At 39.9% G+C, this 18,814-nt stretch overlaps 1 protein-coding gene across 4 annotated transcripts in view; it reads left to right on the top strand.

The window, feature by feature from the left end:
* The window catches only part of LOC149450909 (coagulation factor XIII B chain-like), a 168,708-nt gene that overhangs the window by 77,833 nt on the left and 72,061 nt on the right, over window positions 1-18,814 (top strand). For 3 of the 4 annotated variants that reach the window (XM_089691274.1, XM_089691273.1, XM_089691275.1), the window contains exons 5-6: window positions 3,963-4,148; window positions 7,307-7,498. In XM_089691274.1, coding sequence (XP_089547400.1) covers window positions 3,963-4,148; window positions 7,307-7,498 — 378 coding nt within the window. The remainder of the gene's footprint in view (window positions 1-3,962; window positions 4,149-7,306; window positions 7,499-18,814) is intronic. The other variant, XM_089691276.1, reaches the window with a different exon arrangement.

Genomic DNA, 18,814 nt, shown 5'->3' with positions numbered 1-18,814 from the left:
CTCCTGCTAGCTTTGTTCTGTTTGTAAAGAAAGCAGATGGATATTCCCTTAATCTTTAACAAATCTTTATCCTATATTAGCGTCTGGTATAGATATTAATAAGGGTCCCCTTAGAAAAAAGCAATGGCTTGGAATCTCTTGTGATGTCACCGATCAAATTCTGGCATGTCCATTTTGGTCAATTACATCATCTGGGATACCCCACCCCTTTATTTACATTCTGCTGTGGGGACCAGGAGATGGCATTCATGGGGAGTAAGCAACAGGATTGGAAATATCGGTGGGTCCGTTTTTTTTTATTCTCAGCAGATTGTCAGGCAAGTGGAAAAGAGGATCTGCATTGCTGAACCATGTGTTTGATGCTGGCTTTAAATTGTAGGACTTCTTTAATGTACTTTGTGCCTTTTAATTAAGGGGTCTGGTATCTGAGAGCCCTCTTTTTTTAAAGGGGTCTTCCATGTTCCAAGAAGGTGAAGAGGGAGGAACAAGGGGAAGAGGCCCTTGTTGTTTATTTGGAACTGGCCATTACCTGTCCAATCAACCTCTAAAAAACACCTGAAATGCTAATAAAATTTGATAGACTTCTAAAGTCAAAGGCGAGTCTAAAGAAAAATAAAGTGTGTTTGTCTAATAAAACATTACTAACTCCTAGACCAGCAAAACCCACAGCATTACAATAATAAACTGTAATTTATTATTGCACTCTCTACATCATGCCATTGTGACCCCTGCAGTTTGTAGTTCACACTCCTGAGCCCTGCAGTCTGTGTGTTATGCAGTCTAGACCCCTGAACTCTCTGTTATGCTCTCCTGACCCTTGCACTCTGTGAGTTACATTTTCCTGGACCTGCACAATAGACACTGTGTTGTACAGTTCATACTACTGACCACCGCACTCTGTATGCTGCGCTTGGTATGACATATTCCTAACCATTGCACTCTAAGTACATTATATGCTGCTGAGGTTTTTCTTTAAGGTAAGCTGTGTGCAGAAAAACATACATTAATGAGGAGATCATTCTTTAAAAATGAGTGGGCTGAGGTTTGTACATGTTACATGGTGTTGGTGACAAACATATTGGTATATATAATATTATGGTACATGCAAATGATAAATATAAAAATATATGGTAAAGATTAAATAAAAATCAATAAAAAATAATAATAATAATGAATATAAAAATAATATAAAAATATGAAGATAAAAATAATAAGAAAAAATTAAGATAAAATGAATCAGTGAAAGATCCAGGAATAAAAATGGTGGTTGACTATGGATTAGAAAATCGTGGTGTTTATAATATAGTGTTAATGTCTAATTCCTCGTTGAGTCCACCTGGGGACAATGTGTCTAATATAAATATCCAATAGGTTTCTTATGAACAGAGTTTATTGAAGTGTTCAGACTCTGAAAGATTGTTGGGGATGGATTCTAAAATCCAGACTTGTAGGCCGTCAGTGGATTTTTGGTGGTATTCCAGAAAATGGCGGGGGACACTGTGTTTTTTGTCTTTACCATCTTCAATGAGACATCTGTGCTCGCCGGAGGGGTCTGATGGTGCGCCCCACATATAGGAGGCCACAGGAACAGGATAAACAATAGATCACATGTTCGGTGGAGCAGTTTAAAATTCTTTGAATGTGTAGGTTTTTCCTTCTGTGGTGAAGGTTTTTTGGCCATGTTTAACAAATTGACAAGTATTGCATAGAGTTTTATTGCATCTGTACATGCCGACAATGGGTACGAGGCAAAGTGTGTTGGATGTGTTGGTGGGTGGGTTGTATTTGCTAGGGGAAATCCTATTTTTAAGGTTGGTGGCTCTACGGCAAGTGTATTTGGGTTTTTTGTCTAAAATGTCTATTAAATGAGGGTCCTGTAGTAGTATCGGCCAATGTCTGTTGATGATGGACTCCATTTTGTGAAAGTTGTTGTGGAATTTAGTTATAAATCTGACCTGGTTTGAGGGCTCTGTACTGTTGTGTGTTGGGGATCTGCCCTCTTGGTACCCATTTTGATGTGCCAATGTTGCAAGGTGATCCCCATATCCCACACTACTCTCCCTTTTTTATTTGTTTAATTTTTTAATACATTTTTTATTTTTTTAAATTTTTAAATTCTTTATTTTTAAATGTTATATATTAATTAATATCTGTCTACCCCATTTTTATTGTTATATTTATTTTTATATTCATTTTCATTTTATCCTTCATTTGCAATTTTATTTTGCAATTTTATTTTTATTTTATTTTACTAATTTTATTTTTACATCTATCATTTCTATTTTTTAATTTAATTTAATTTAAATTTTATTTCGATTTTTATCCTTATTTTATTTTTATCGATCTTATTTTTATCGATCATATTTTTCAACATTTCTAATTTTCAATTTTTCCATTTTTTCTTCTTTATTTTTATTAACCTTTTTCCAATTTTTACATTCTTATACATTTTTCCATTACATCTTGTATTCTCTTTTCCCTTTTGTATTTTCTTTTCCCTTCTGACACTTCTGAATATCCATGACTTTCCACCTTTTCACCTTGCGACAATGGCAAATCACTTCTTTCATTGATATGTTCTCTCCATTATGTGTATCCCTCCCATTGGTTAATTGATGAATTAGCCCTGTGCTCCTTATAAATTGATCCTTGCACCTCCTCCTCCCCCTGCTTGAAAAAGGAGCGCACTTCCGCCTTCCACGTCCAGCGCATGCTCCAAAACGCGTCGCAGTGCACCTTGGGTACCTGAAGTCATCATGGCTACGCTGCCGCTGCATTCCAGCATGCGTTCCACCCGGCTCTGAGAGAGGACATGCATGCCGGCCGGCCTCACAGCTGTTCCCCTCCAGCCACCACGTTGCTCCAGCGGTATGCTGATCTCTACATACCGCAAACAGATGACAGCTCTTCACCATGGATACCCACCTTACTGTTAACCATGGTTTTTGTGCTAACAATTACCTTACTTATGTGAGTATTCCTACCTATATACTTTAATAAAGAGACATATTGCACTTAGAGGCGCTTCTCTCCTCTCACCTACAGAGTCTGCTACAGCCTATTTGGAAGCCTTGCCCTCAGTGCTACACGGATCCCCACGGTCTTCATATAACAGCCATAACTACCACCATTACCCCATAACAAGATTACCCAGGACTTCCAGCAGTGCTTGCACTGATACACCCCCCTCATTTCTAAAAAAAAAATGATAACCCAATTTTTTTTTTAAATATAAAAGATGATGTTATGCAGAGTAAATGGATACCAAACATATCACACTTTAAAATTCTTCTTCTGCAATGGTGACAAGCAACTTAAATTTTACTATCCATAGGCGACAATTTAAAAGCTTCTACAGGCTACTACTTTAGATTTACAGAGGAGGTCTAGTGCTAGAATTACTGCCCATGAACTGACGTTTGCGGTGATACCTCACATATGTGGGACATTCGCTGTTTGCATGTGTAAGGGACCGACGTGTGCATTTGCCTCTGAGCACAAGAGGAAGGGGGCACTTTAAAAAACATTTCTAATTATTTTTTTATTTTTTTTATTTGTAAACTGTTGCTTTAATTTTATTTTTATCACTTTTATTGCTGTCACAAGGAATGCAAACATCCTTTGTGGCAGCAATAGGCACGTAACAGGTACTCTTTAGGAAGAAATCTGAGGTCTATAAGATCCCATATCCCTCCTCTGCACTTAAAAGCATTCAAAATGCTTTTATTTTTTTTAAATGGACCCACTTATAGTCCTCTAGTTGCTGCTTATATACCAGATTCCTAGGTGCACAAGAATTTCAGAATACTGCGGTCATGAATGCAACCATTCCATGCTGTAAAACAAAAAGATATGCAAAAAGAAATACTATCACTACTATGTTCTTTACATAAGCTTTCAATTTTTTTAAAAGTATGTAAGTGTTTGGAATTATACTCAAATCTTTCTTATATTTTTTACAGCCAAACTATGTCCCCCAATAACGGATGACAGTGTGAGAGTTTTGTCCACCGTGTATGATGAAGAATATACACCAGGTCATGTAATAAACCTTCAGTGCAAAAATCCAAATAACAAACTTAATGGGCCATCCCAGATTCACTGCACAAACAATGGAACTTGGAATATGGATCCACCAACATGCAAAGGTGCGTTAATGAAGCTGTATTTGTTTATTATTCAGATATTTACAAGTAAACACCATAAATTAGCCTAGTGGAAACATGACAAGAAGTACTTTGATTTAACCTATAGTCCATAAGTGGGATTAAGTGGCCATTTTGTGGTGTACAGCATTACAGATAAATGTTAGCTTTCTTAAGAATAGATGTGTTGGTCTTCTATAAGTGTATGTACAGTGCTCAGCATAAATGAGTACACCTCAACAGATTTGTCAGACAACCTTTACTTTCCTTTCAGAATCAACATTTTCTATAGGACACTATACTACAAAATACTCCCACAAATGCAGGCCATTTTTGCTCCATAAGACGCACTCCCCCCCCCCCCCCCCCAGAAAATGGTGGAAAATGTCTGTGCGTCTTACGGAGCAAATATGGAGTGAACGGCCAGGTATCCCCGCTGCCGCTGTGTTAGAATACCGGGCCAGCCGCTCTGCTCTTCTGTGCAGCAGAACCTGCTCCTCGGTCCTACCTGTTCCTCAGTCCAGCGGTGTCCTCACCGTCTTCTCTCCTTGGTGCCGGCATCTTTAGTGTGGGCACCCGGCTGTGACAGCTTGTGGCTTCACAGCCGGGTGCCCACTGCACATGCGTGAGAAGCACTGCACTTTGTGAATGGTCCAGCAGTCTTCTGGGACCTGTCATGTGTCCCAGAAGACAGGGAGGGAGGACAACTCCACGGAAGTGGGTACCTGTCAAATTCAGGTACCCGCTCCCCCCCTCCGCTCCCCAGAGGTCTGCAGTCTCTGGTCATCTTCTGTACTTTGTCCGCAGTCTCTGGTCATCTCCTGTACTGTGTTCGTAGTCTTTGGTCATCTCCTGTACTATGTCCACAGTCTCTGGTCATCCCCTGTACTATGTCCGCAGTCTCTGGTCATCTCCTGTACTATGTCCGCAGTCTCTGGTCATCTCCTGTACTATGTCCGCAGTCTCTGGTCATCTCCTGTACTATGTCCGCAGTCTCTGGTCATCCCCTGTAATATGTCCGCAGTCTCTGATCATCCCCTGTACTATGTCCGCAGTCTCTGGTCATCTCCTGTACTATGTCCGCAGTCTTTGGTCATCCCCTGTAATATGTCCGCAGTCTCTGGTCATCTCCTGTACTATGTCCGCAGTCTCTGGTCATCTCCTGTACTATTTCTACAGTCTCTGGTCATCTGCTGTACTATGTCCGCAGTCTCTGGTCATCTCCTGTACTATTTCTACAGTCTCTGGTCATCTGCTGTACTATGTCCGCAGTCTCTGGTCATCTCCTGTACTATTTCTGCAGTCTCTGGTCCTCTGCTGTACTATGTCCGCAGTCTCTGATCATCTCCTGTACTATTTCTGCAGTCTCTGGTCATCTGCTGTACTATGTCCGCAGTCTCTGGTGATCTCCTGTACTATGTCCGCAGTCTCTGGTCATCTCCTGTACTATGTCCGCAATCTCTGGTCATCTCCTGTACTATTTCTGCAGTCTCTGGTCATCTCCTGTACTATGTCCGCAGTCTCTGGTCATCTGCTGTAATATGTCCGCAGTCTCTGGTCATCTCCTGTACGATGTCCGCAGTCTCTGGTCATCTCCTGTACTATGTCCGCAGTCTCTGGTCATCTCCTGTACTATGTCCGCAGTCTCTGGTCATCTCCTGTACTATGTCCGCAATCTCTGGTCATCTCCTGTACTATTTCTGCAGTCTCTGGTCATCTCCTGTACTATGTCCGTAGTCTCTGGTCATCTGCTGTACTATGTCCGCAGTCTCTGATCATCTCCTGTACTGTGTCCGCAGTCTCTGGTCATTTCCTGTACTATGTCTGCAGTCCATTGGTTCAGAATATTTTTTTCTTGTTTTCCTCCTCTAAACCTAGGTGCGTCTTATGGTCAGGTGCATCTTATGGAGTGAAAAATACGGGTAATCACATACCCCCTGTTCTCAGCTGCATAAGGAGCTCAAAGAGCTACGGGTGAAGAAATGGCAGCACTCTAGTCTTCTTAGTGAATGACTGTGCAAGGGAATCATGTCAGCACAAGTCTAATCATTGAAAGGGAGCAGGCTGAGGTCCCAGAACAGTCAGAAAACTGCTGTGCTCTCATGCCTAGTGTTGTCAGTTTTAAATTGGAAAGCAGAGGGACTGGCAGGAACACCAAATATTTCACACAAAGGAAGTAATGCAAAAGGAGAGCAATATACTTTTCCATACACATACATAGTACAGAAGGCACATACCAGAAATATGAAATGTTGGGGTAACATATTCTTTAATGTATAACTAAAGGAAGATATTTTTTTTCGGTTTTGGATAGAATGGAGAGAAATCGGAAGATTCATCCTCCCTATTAGTCCTGTTTACTATTATCACAAAGAGTAAAAATGAAGGAAAATCTCAAAATTTTGGGTTGCCACCAGAACAGGAATAGAAGGGAAATCTTTCCTTTGGAAGGATTTGTTCTCACTTCCTGTTGTGGTTATGGGACAGGAAGTGAAGGGAAATCTTCCCAAAGGGAACACAGATGGTAAAAAAACGGATAGTTCACAATCCTCCCTTACTCTACCAAAATAAAACATTTTAAAAAGTGCCTATATTCCTACTTTAAGATACAAATTAATGTCTGAGGCACACTAGTGTTGGCTGTGCAGCCTGCGTTTGTTCGGACACAGCAGCCCATTCGTTTGAATGGGCTGCTGTGCCGCGTGTCTTTTTTTGAAAATGCGGCAGCAGGGAAACCGCATGGTCTTTCTGACCATGCAGTTTCCCTGCGGTTCCCACACCCGCAATCATGCTGCTGGCTGAGATGTGTGCAGGTGCCATTCAGAATGAATGGCAGGCCCACGCGTCTTGCAAGAGCAGAATGCACAGTATGGGCTAGTGTAAACCTAGCCTAAAAGCAAGGAGCAGATCTCTCATTGAAAAAAAGGATATTTTAAGTATTTTCAAGCAAAAATCAGCCACAAATCATAACTAGCTGGATAGCTGACTACTGTATAAAGAGGTAAAAGAATGGTAGACTTCAATAGGCCATTCAAATTTTGGCTCTCTTGGCTTCAAGCAAAAATCTTTAGGTTTCTTCCTTTTGTTTTCATACAGAACCCATAGGTCTGATACAGACACATATGGTTTGAAGTTTTAATTGTATCTTCGTTATATTACAGGCTCATGCAGTGTATCGCACTACAAAATGAAACAACACAATATACAAGTTAAGAATTACCAAGTGCAGTATGTTAAACACAATGAGCGAATTGAGTTTGAATGCATTTCTAGACATGAAACATCAGACCTTAAAAACCTTATTGTAAAATGCAATGCAGGAGTGATCACATATCCTACGTGTCACATGAAAGGTAAATTTAAGTTTTGTTAGAGTGAATGTATTACATTGTAAAAATGCCCCCTCACCATGGTATAGAGATGAGGAGAGGGGAAGTATTCTGTAATTTTGTTCTGGGGGTCAACAAAGGCCTTCAGTAGAGCCAGTACAGTGAGTGAGCATTGTAACCCCAGAACAAAGTTTGTGTTATATGCAGGATCATAAGATGAAAAAAACAAAAAAATGCAGCCACCACCTCTGCTTTTGGATATATCTGCCATAGCATTTGTAATTTTGTTTTTGCCACTTGCAATTCACACACCAATGCTCAACCCAGATGACCACTCTGCTAATTTGTGCTTTAGATTCAATACTTCTTAGTTTCAGGAGGCTTTCCTGAACTCCCTGCTAGGGTTGAGCTTTGGATTCAACCTAAAGCCAAATTGGTCATAGTTCTACAAAATGGAAAATTATTGTATCCGTTTGGTTTATTGCAACAATTAATAACAATGCATTTCCTGGCTTCTGAACTGGGGTGTGTGTTTGAGTAGACATGAAGTAGAAAGGGACAGATGCCATAATGTTTGCAGGGAAAAATAATCCCTTTCATCTTAAATTGAGTACACATGATTAGAAATTCAAAGAAATAATTATATAGAAAAAATAAGAAATCCCAAGGGAGAAATGGCTCACTCTACTAAAGAGATCGTAAAGGTGTTCAAGGAATATTATAGTAAGCTGTATAATATTAATTCCCAGGAGGTAGTGAATGAAGGTGAAAATGAGAGTAGAGAAAAAAGAAGAATATACTTAAAAAATGCAGGACTACCAAAGTTAGATGAGGACCTATTGAAATCACTGGAAGTAGAAATTACGCAGGAGGAAATAAAAATAGCAATAAAAAACACTAAGGTGGGGAAAAGTCCTGGCCCAGACGGATATACTGCGAGGTATTATAAAAAATATAGTGAATTGTTAATACCCAAATTGAAAGATTATATGAATGCCCTGGGTGGAGAAATGGAGATTAGACAGGAATCCCTACAGGCCCATGTAACACTTATACATAAGGAAGGGAAGGACGCTACTCAATGTTCCAGTTATAGACCAATTGCACTTCTTAATATAGACACGAAGTTATACGCAAAGGTTCTAGCAAATAGAATGAAAGATTTAATGCCAGAATGGATCCATGGAGATCAAGTGGGTTTTGTATCAGGGAGAGAGGGTAGAGATAATGGAATCAGAACTATGTCATTGATCCAGAAATCTAGGAAGGGGAAAACCCTGGTAGTGGTGCTTTCGATCGATGCTGAAAAGGCTTTCGATAGAGTAAACTGGAATTTTATGATGGATACCCTAGAGATCATGGGAGTAGGTGGTAGGATGAGGGAGTGGATAGGAAAGGTATACAGAGCGCCCTCTGCGGTCATCTTGGTTAATGGTGAAAAATCTGAGCCCATAGAAATGTCAAACGGGACAAGACAGGGGTGTCCATTGTCCCCACTGCTATATGTGTTATCAATGGAACCTTTACTGGAAACAATTAGGAAGAACGTAGACATAAAGGGAATACAGATAGGGGAAACTGAACATAAAGTGGCAGCCTTTGCGGACGACCTGTTGTTTTATGTGGGAAATCCTAGGATGACACTCCCGAACTTAATAAAAAGTTTACGGGAGTATGGGAAATTATCAAATTTAAAAATCAACCCAACAAAAACTGAGATCTTAAATGTAAATCTTCCGAATAGTGAGAAAGAAAAGATACAAAAAGAATTCCCTTTTATATGGAGAGATAGGGAGATAAAATATTTAGGGGTTAAACTTACTGCTTCATATACAAAATTGTATAAATTAAACTATATTGCTCTTCTAAATGAAATCAAGGAGGAATTGAAGAAACTGGGAGGAGGAAACCCCTCTTGGTTAGGACATATAAATCTGATAAAAATTATAATTGTACCCAAAATCTTGTATAAATTTCAGATGATCCCAATTAGACTCCCAGAGGCCTTTTTTAAAGAAATTAAAAAAGATAAGTACAAGATTTATATGGAAAAATAAAAAATCTAGAATATCTTATAACCTGATGAGTAGTAGTAAAGAGAGAGGGGGATTGGGAGTGCCAGATTTCAGGAGATACTATAATGCTGTAGTACTAACAAGAATCTATGATTGGACACACAATGCAGAGGGGAAAAGGTGGGTTAAGATAGAGGATGAGTTGAGTGGAGTGGACTTGAGTAGAAGCATATGGGCACCTGCACAACATAGAGGTTTAAAAGACACTACAAGTGTATATACACTGAATGTTTTAAAGGTTTGGGATAATTTACATAAAGGTATGAAATGGGATTATAACTCACAGTTAATGTCACTAAGGAATATGGAGTATTTCCCACCAGGTATAGAGGGGAGGATGGGAAAATGGATTAAAAAGGAAGACATTCAACTGAGAGATATAATGGACGGACAGAAATTGAAAACACTGAAGGATTTAAAGAAAGGTGGAGGGGAACTTTTTATTAAGATTGATGAGTGGAAATATCACCAATTAAAACACTTTGTAGAAAGCCTTCCAAAACCAATGAGAGGGAGAAAGGAGTGGAATTTATTTGAGAGGTTGCTGGAATCACGGGGAGATGGGAAACGGGGCACGGCAAAAATTTATAAGATTCTCACTGAGTTAGTCACAGAAGTAAAACCAATGTATATAGAAAAATGGGGAAAAGATTTGGGGATAGAGATAGATGAGGATAAACAGAGGAAAATATATAGACTTACACATGAAAATATTAGTATGAGAGAGGTGGAGGTAAATTACAAATGTTTGGTAAGATGGCACATCACACCGAGTGTTGAACACAAAATAGATGTAGAAAGAACACAAGAGTGTTGGCGAGGGTGTGGACAGTTTGGTAAGTGGTTTCATATATGGTGGGAGTGTCCAAAGATTCAAAGTTACTGGGAGACAATAGTCAACTTAATAAGGAAATTTTCAGGGATAAAGATAGGACTAGATCCAGAAGCGTGCCTATTACATAGTACAGAGATACCAATGAATAAATATAAAGATTTGGGTATATGGTACTATGTAAATGCAGCAAAGGGTTTGATACCTAAATTCTGGCATAGTCCAGAGGTGCCGAGAGAAAAGGACTGGGTAGAGAGAGTAAATCAGATCAGTAGGATGGAGAAACTGTATTATATCCAAGAAGACAAGATGGAGGTTTACAATGGGAGATGGAGGAAATGGGAAGATTTTGTATATCAAACGAATATATGTGAAGCAATGGAAAGTGATAAGTGAAGATTCTTTTGAGTCTATAGAGAAAGATGCAAGAGAGCAATGCAGAGTGGGAGGGTGGGGGGATGTGGTAGGGAGTAGGGGTGGAGGGAAGGGAAATAAAAAGGGGGAAATAGAAGGGGATAAGAATTTTATATGATATATGAGATTGTTGCAGAAATGTATTGCTATGCTCCTTTGTATTTTCTTTTTTCTCTTTTTATATGTATTTATAAATATGAAAAATTAATAAATATTTGAATTAAAAAAAAAAAAAAAAAAGAAATTCAAAGAAATAAAATGATTTCAGAGCGATAATCTGATCGTTAGTACACAGCTTTTGAGAGCTGATGACAACAGTTCATCCGAAATGTTTTACAAGAGCAAATATTTTTCTTGGCAGACAACACATCTACCGATAATCTTACGATTAGCATGGTGTTCATACGACAATAGCCAAGGTCCAAACACTGTGCATGATCGGGAATACAGGAATGAAATGGAAGAAAACTTGGTACAACTAAACAAATATGAAAAATATAATATCCCTTGTCATGTATCATGATTGTGGATGAATATTTTTTGCAATTACACAATTCTATTAATGTCAATTTCTATCCTTCTAAGCATTTGTGTATTGTATGTGATGTGTGCTGTGAAGAGTAATCACCCCCCTGGGGCACACAGACAATAAAGGGTGACATAGGTTTTAACCCTTTCCCAAAAAACATTAGGTCCCAAGCAAGAAGCCGTAGCCTCTGCATGGTAAATCCAGGTGTGTTAATCCACTTCTATAATGGTGGCACCTCCTCTAACAGGGTATTGGATGTCTCTGTGCACTAAAACAATAAACAAACTAAATGTATCAATTTTATTTAAAAACAAGTAAAGGAGAGGGTTAAAATACACTCACAAGGATGAGAGTAAATGGGCATATTATCAGTCCTCGGTGGAAAGTGGATGGATGGATGAGATGCATCTTGAAAACAGCTCTGCAGTATAGGTGGAATACAGCTGGACTCTGTCAGAATGCAGATTAAGTCCATATGACAGGCTGTGTCTTCCTCCAGCAGTAAATATAGCCACACTGGAACGCAAGCAAGCACTAGGAGCAGAATCAGAAGTGACGTCTGAATGCATTGACGTCAAAGCGTGATGGGTGGTAACATGTTTCGGAGCCCACAATTGCTCTTTTGTCAAACCATGAGAGGGAAAAGGAGGAAAGGATAACTATTTATTAGGCACTGAAAGAGGAAGAGAAAGGGAAATGTAGCACACATGGAAACCAATTCCATGAAGCTCTCTATGCACTGTTGTTGTGCTATTCTGAAGTTCACACGAAGTTTGGAGGCCTTTAGTTATTGACTCTGCAGACAGTCGGTGACTTCTGCGCACTGTGTGCTTCAGCATGCACTGACCCCGCTCTGTCATTTTATGTGGCCTACCACTTCATGGCTGAGTTGCTGTTGTTCCCAGTTGCTTCCACTTTATTATAATACCACTAACAGTTGACCGTGGAATATTTAGTAGCAAGGAAATGTCACGGATGGGCTTATTGCACAGGTGACAACCTATCACGGTATTCTTTCACAAATGTTTGTAGAAGCAGTCTGCATGCCTAAGTGCTTGATTTTATATACCTGTGGCCATGGAGGTGATTAGAACACCTGAATCCAATGTTCTGGAGGGGTGTCCCAATACGTTTGGCAATATAGTGTATGTGTTGTGCAGTTTCAGATATCAGTGATAACATGGATACTAAGGACTGAGCTGTTTGTTCTGGAGTGTGTACATAAGTGGTGACATGGGTACTGGCAAATAAGTTATGTGTGCTTTGGCACAAATGTTACTAGTGCCAAGGATGGTAGAGAGTGAGGTGTGTCTATTGGGGACAAATCTCATTTGTTTGTTGGATGTTAGAAAATGAGTTGTGTATGCTGTGGTGCACATCTCAGTGGTGTCAAGGACACTGAAGAGTTAGATGTGTATGAAGTGCATGTATTCCTGGTGTCAAACAGATAAGAGCAATATCTGCCCTCTCTTATAAATGGGCACCATAGTTTACCTGCTGTGTGATTCCCTTCCTTATAATGACCCTGTCTGGGGCTACAAAGTTAACATCAGCCTTTTCCTTGTAAATGAAACAGTGTTATACTTTCCTGTTTCATTCTAGAAAAGCTTCAAGCTCTGATCCTACCTGACCCCTCTGATATGTGTTGAATAGTGCGGCCCCCCTCTAGCCACTGTGAGCAACTCATTCTGTCACAAATGTTTGTAGAAGCAGTCTGCATGCCAAAGTGCTTGATTTTATACACCTGTGGCCATGGAGGTAATTGGAACACCTGAATCCAATGATTTTGAGGGGTGCCCCAATAACGTTGGCAATATAATATATATATATATATATATATATATATATATATATATATATGGCGCTCATGTGCCAACTATATTTTACCATGTGTATGATATTTGGTGTGATTGAACACCTGTACCATGTGGGTTGCTAATTTTTTAAATTTAATAAACAAGTGGTTTTAGGATAAAGCACTATTATTTTGCCTATATATTTTTTGTTGTATGCATGCTTTTTTTTTATAAATATTTATTGATTTTCAACAAAATTCATTTTACAATAATTTTCTGCAATAAAAAAGAGAAACAATATCACTTTACTACAATAATTATCTCCCTAAATGTCTCTATTCCCCCTCCCCTCCCATCTACCCTCCTCTCCCTCTCTCCTTCCCCCCACATTCCCATCCACCCACTCTGCGTTTTCCCACCTCTCCCTGTATAAAGCAATAAGAGTATTCATCTTATTAGATGTTATATCTTCATATATTTCACCTTCACATTAAACCCTTCCCATCTTTTCCATTTCACATATGTCCCCATTTTCTAAATGCATATAATAAAGTTTCTCCATCTCACAAATCTGATTCACTCTAACTACTCAATCCTCTTCCGTCGGCACATCCTTTTTTCACCAGAACCTGGGTACCCTTTGCTGCACTTAAAAAATACCATATACCCGAATCCTTATATAATTTCACTGATAACTCCGTATTATGGAAAAGACAGATCTCTAATCTAGTCTAATCTAACGCTGATTTCAGTAATACTCCTCACTAAGTGAACTACTTTTTTCCAAAATACTTGTATTTTTGGGCACTCCCACCATATATGATACAACGTGCCTATCTTTCCACAACCCCTCCAACACAATGGTGAATTCACCCCATTCTTTTTATGTTCAACTTTCGGTGTAATGTGCCGTCTTATCAAACACTTGTAATTTATTTCCACCTCTCGCATACTTATATTTTCATGAATTAATCTATATATTTTCTTCTGCTTCCCCTCATCTATTACCACCCCCAAATCTCTTTCCCATTTCTCTATATACAACGGTTTTGTGCTGGTGTCTAACTCAGTGAAGATTTTATATACAGTCATGGCCGAAATTGTTGGCACCCTTGATATTTCTCCAGGAAATCATGTATTTCTCACGAAACGTATTGCATTAACACATGTTTTGCTATACACATGTTTATTCCCTTTGTGTGTATTGGGACAAAACAAAAAAAGGGAGGAAAGAAAGCAAATTCGACATAATGTCACACAAACCTCCAAAAATGGGCTGGACAAAAGTATTGGCACCCTTTCACAACTGCGGATAAATAAGAATGTTACAAGCATGTGATGCTCCTGTAAACTCACCTGGGGCAAGTAACAGGTGTGGGCAATATAGAAATCACACCTGAAAGCAGATAAAAAGGAGAGACGTTCACTTAACCTTTGCATTGTGTGTCTGTCTGTGCCACACTAAGCATGGACAACAGAAAGAGGAGACGAGAACTGTCTGAGGACCTGAGAACCAAAATTGTGGCAAAATATCAACAATCTCAAGGTTACAAGTCCATCTCCAGAGAACTAGATTTGCCTTTGTCCACAGTGCGCAACATTATCAAGAAGTTTGCAACCCATGGCACTGTAGCTAATCTCCCTGGTCGTGGACGGATGAGGAAAATTGATGAAAGATTGCAACGCAGAATAGTCCGGATGGTGGATAAGCAGCCCCAAACATGTTCCAAAGACATTCAAGCTGTCCTGCAGGCTCAGGGAGCATCAGTGTCAGCGCGAACTATCCGTCGACATTTAAATGAAATGAAACGCTATGGCAGGAGACCCAGGAGGACCCCACTGCTGACACAGAGACATAAAAAAGCAAGACTACAGTTTGCCAAAATGTACTTGAGTAAGCCAAAAGCCTTCTGGGAAAACGTCTTGTGGACAGATGAGACCAAGATAGAGCTTTTCGGTAAAGCACATCATTCTACTGTTTACCGAAAACGGAATGAGGCCTACAAAGAACAAAACACAGTACCTACGGTAAAATATGGTGGAGGTTCAATGATGTTTTGGGGTTGTTTTGCTGCCTCTGGCACTGGGTGCCTTGACTGTGTGCAAGGCATCATGAAATCTGAGGATTACCAAAGGATTTTGGGTCGCACTGTAGGGCCCAGTGTCAGAAAGCTGGGTTTGCGTCCAAGATCCTGGGTCTTCCAGCAGGACAATGACCCCAAACATACGTCAAAAAGCACTCAGAAATGGATGGCAAAGAAGCGCTGGAGAGTTCTGAAGTGGCCAGCAATGAGCCCAGATCTAAATCCCATTGAACACCTGTGGAGAGATCTTAAAATTGCTGTTGGGAAAAGGTGTCCTTCCAATAAGAGAGACCTGGAGCTGTTTGCAAAGGAAGAGTGGTCCAAAATTCCGGGTGAGAGGTGTCAGAAGCTTATTGATGGTTATAGGAAGCGACTGATTTCAGTTATGTTTTCCAAAGGGTGTGCAACCAAATATTAAGTTAAGGGTGCCAATACTTTTGTCCAGCCCATTTTTGGGGTTTTGTGTGACATTATGTCATATTTGCTTTTCTGCCTCTGTTTTATATTTGTTCCAATACATACAAAGGGAATAAACATGTGTATAGCAAAACATGTGTTAATGCAATACCTTTTTTGTGTGAAATACTTGATTTTCAGGAAAAATATCAAGGGTGCCAACAATTTCGGCCATGACTGTATGTTGTATGCATGCTGAGCAGAGGAGGAAGATTTGTAATAAGAAGGCTGTTCATCAGTGAAGGAAGACTCCTATCCAAGAGAAAATATAATCTTATGTCGATCCTAAGGGACGCAAGCGTTTTTTGACCAAGCTTTTATGTGAGGTCAAATACTCCAGGTGGGGGCAAATCTGGAGTATTGGTGGTGGAGGTTCACATGTTAAGATTAAGAAGACATGGATTAATATTGGGAAAGAAGTAGTCATATAGTGATTTTAAAGAAGAAATATTGAGAAGGATTTATTGAACAATTGGGACTTGGTAAATGTCACATTTTAAAGTTTATACATTTTTTTGTTGGGAATTTGAGGTCACATTTGAATGATTTGAATTGATGCTGTAAGGAAAGCGCAGCACAATTATTGTGTTATTTGTGGTTTTGAGCACATTTGAGTGTATAGGTGTGGGCAGCTTTGCTTTTTATTTTAAGTTTAAACAGCTGTTTGTGGGATTATACTTTATTAATTTGGGGATAATGAATAGATCTGTCGCACTCCGAAAAATGATGACCATATGGGGTGGACATGATTTATGACTCAAAACACAGTCAGACATTTTCATTGGTTCTTTTTTTCCCCTTCACAATACATCACCTAGGTTGTATTATAGGTTGCCTACCATTCAAATATATAAAGTAAAAGTTGCCAACATACCTACAATGAGGATAGGGGTTTTGTGGCTGTTATTTCTATTATACTACATTCTACTAAATGTGTAGAGTGTGGAGGGATAAGCCAGGAGAGATACATTTTTGCTTCTGTCAGCAACAACTTCAGTTGCTTTTTACCTGCTGCCTGCGAAACCACCCCCCCCCCATTTTTGCTTTTTGGATGTTTTTTATTTGGCCTTTGGTGTATTGGGGTTTAATATTTGGGTTTTATTTTTTGATTGGAGAACATTACTGCATGTATGTTAAGAAAAACATTTACCACTTACCCTCCAGAGGATTTACCCCCCTTCCTGGCCAGGCCATTTTTTGTGATACGGCATCGGGTTACTTTAACTGACAATTGTGCGACCATGCAATGCTGCACCCAAATTAAATTTACGTCCTTTTTTTCCACAAAAGGACCTTTCTTTCGGTGGTATTTGATTGCCTGTGCGTTTTTAATTTTTTGCGCTATAAACAAAAAAACCCGACAATTTTGAGAAAAAAACAATATTTTTGACTTTTTGCTATTGAACATGTCCAGTAAAAAAATTTTAAAAATCTAATTTCATCATAAATTTAGGCCAAAATGTATTCTGCTACATGTCTTTGCTCAAAACAATTCCCAATATGTGTAAATTATTTGGTTTACGCAAAAGTTATAACGTTTACAAATGACGGTATAGATCAGCAATGGGCAAACTACGGCCCGCGGGCCGTATACGGCCCGTTGGACCTTTTAATCCGGCCCGCGGAGCTAGGCTCCCGCTAGGCTCCTCTCACAGTCCGCCCTGAAGACCGGTGTAGCATGAAAATCTGTCTCCTATGAGGATCTGTCCCCCTCAATGTATCTGCGCATGTGCCGGAGATCGCCGATCGGCTGCTAATGCCTGAAACTGGCACATGCGCAGATACGTCGAGGGGGGCAGATCCTCATAGGAGACAGAATTTCATGCTACACCGGAACAGCACGGGAACACGGCGAGAGGAACGCGCGGAGCAAAGGTAAGTGAATTGACACAGGGGGGACTTGGGGACTTAATATGGGGGATGAATTAATATGGGGGATGAATTAATATGGGGGATGAATTACTATATGGGGGATGAATTACTATGGGGGATGAATTACTATATGGGGATGAATTACTATATGGGGGATGAATTACTATATGGGGGATGAATTACTATGGGGGATGAATTACTATGGGAGATGAATTACTATAGGGGGGATGAATTACTATAGGGGGGATGAATTACTATATGGGGGATGAATTACTATGGGGGATGAATTACTATATGGGGGATGAATTACTATATGGGGGATGAATTACTATGGGGGATGAATTACTATATGGGGGATGAATTACTATGGGGGATGAATTACTATGGGGGATGAATTACTATATGGGGGATGAATTACTATGGGGGATGAATTACTATGGGGGATTAATTACTATATGGGGGATTAATTACTATATGGGGGATGAATTACTATGGGGGATGAATTACTATATGGGGGATGAATTACTATGGGGGATGAATTACTATGGGGGATGAATTACTATATGGGGGATGAATTACTATGGGGGATGAATTACTATATGGGGGATGAAATACTATATGGGGGATGAATTACTATGGGGGATGAATTACTATATGGGGGATTAATTACTATGCTTACTATGGGGGAATATTACTATACTTACTATGGATGACACATACACATCATTCATCTACTCTTGGTCCGGCCCCCGGGTCCAATATATGAACCCATTGCGGCCCTCAAGTCAAAAAGTTTGCCCACCCCTGGTATAGATACTGGAATTTTTTTTTTTAAATAGTAAAGGCGGCGATCAGCGACTTATAGTGGGACTGCGGCGGGCATCCTGACACTGGGGGGAACTGATTTGGTGTTACTTACATCCCCAGTGACATCAGTACAGTGATCAGTGCTTTTTATTAGCTAATGGCAGTGGGCAGGAAGGTGTTAACATGTGGGGCGATCAAAGGGTTAACTGTGTGCTGTTGTATTCTCCCGGCTGGGGGCGGGGAGAGCTATTCCTGCCAGGAGAAGACAGTGATTATTGTTAGCAGCCATACCAGCCACTAGAGATAATCATATGTAAAACCTGGCAGGCTGGTTGTGCCCAAATTGCTCAATCAATCAACTTGGGTATATTCAACCTGTCCATACATGGTTTGAATCTCAGCTGGTCCCTGTTGAACTGTCTGTAGCCGGCCTTTGCTCCTACATCTTGGTTAGCAGTCTGGATTCTGTCGGGAG

The sequence above is a fragment of the Staurois parvus genome, unplaced genomic scaffold (assembly GCF_062004578.1).
Source record: "Staurois parvus isolate SC_StPar_1 unplaced genomic scaffold, SC_StPar_1.0 ptg000560l, whole genome shotgun sequence".
Classification (NCBI taxonomy): domain Eukaryota; kingdom Metazoa; phylum Chordata; class Amphibia; order Anura; family Ranidae; genus Staurois; species Staurois parvus.
Note: the sequence above shows the minus strand (reverse complement) of the source record. Positions and strands in the feature narration are given on the sequence as shown.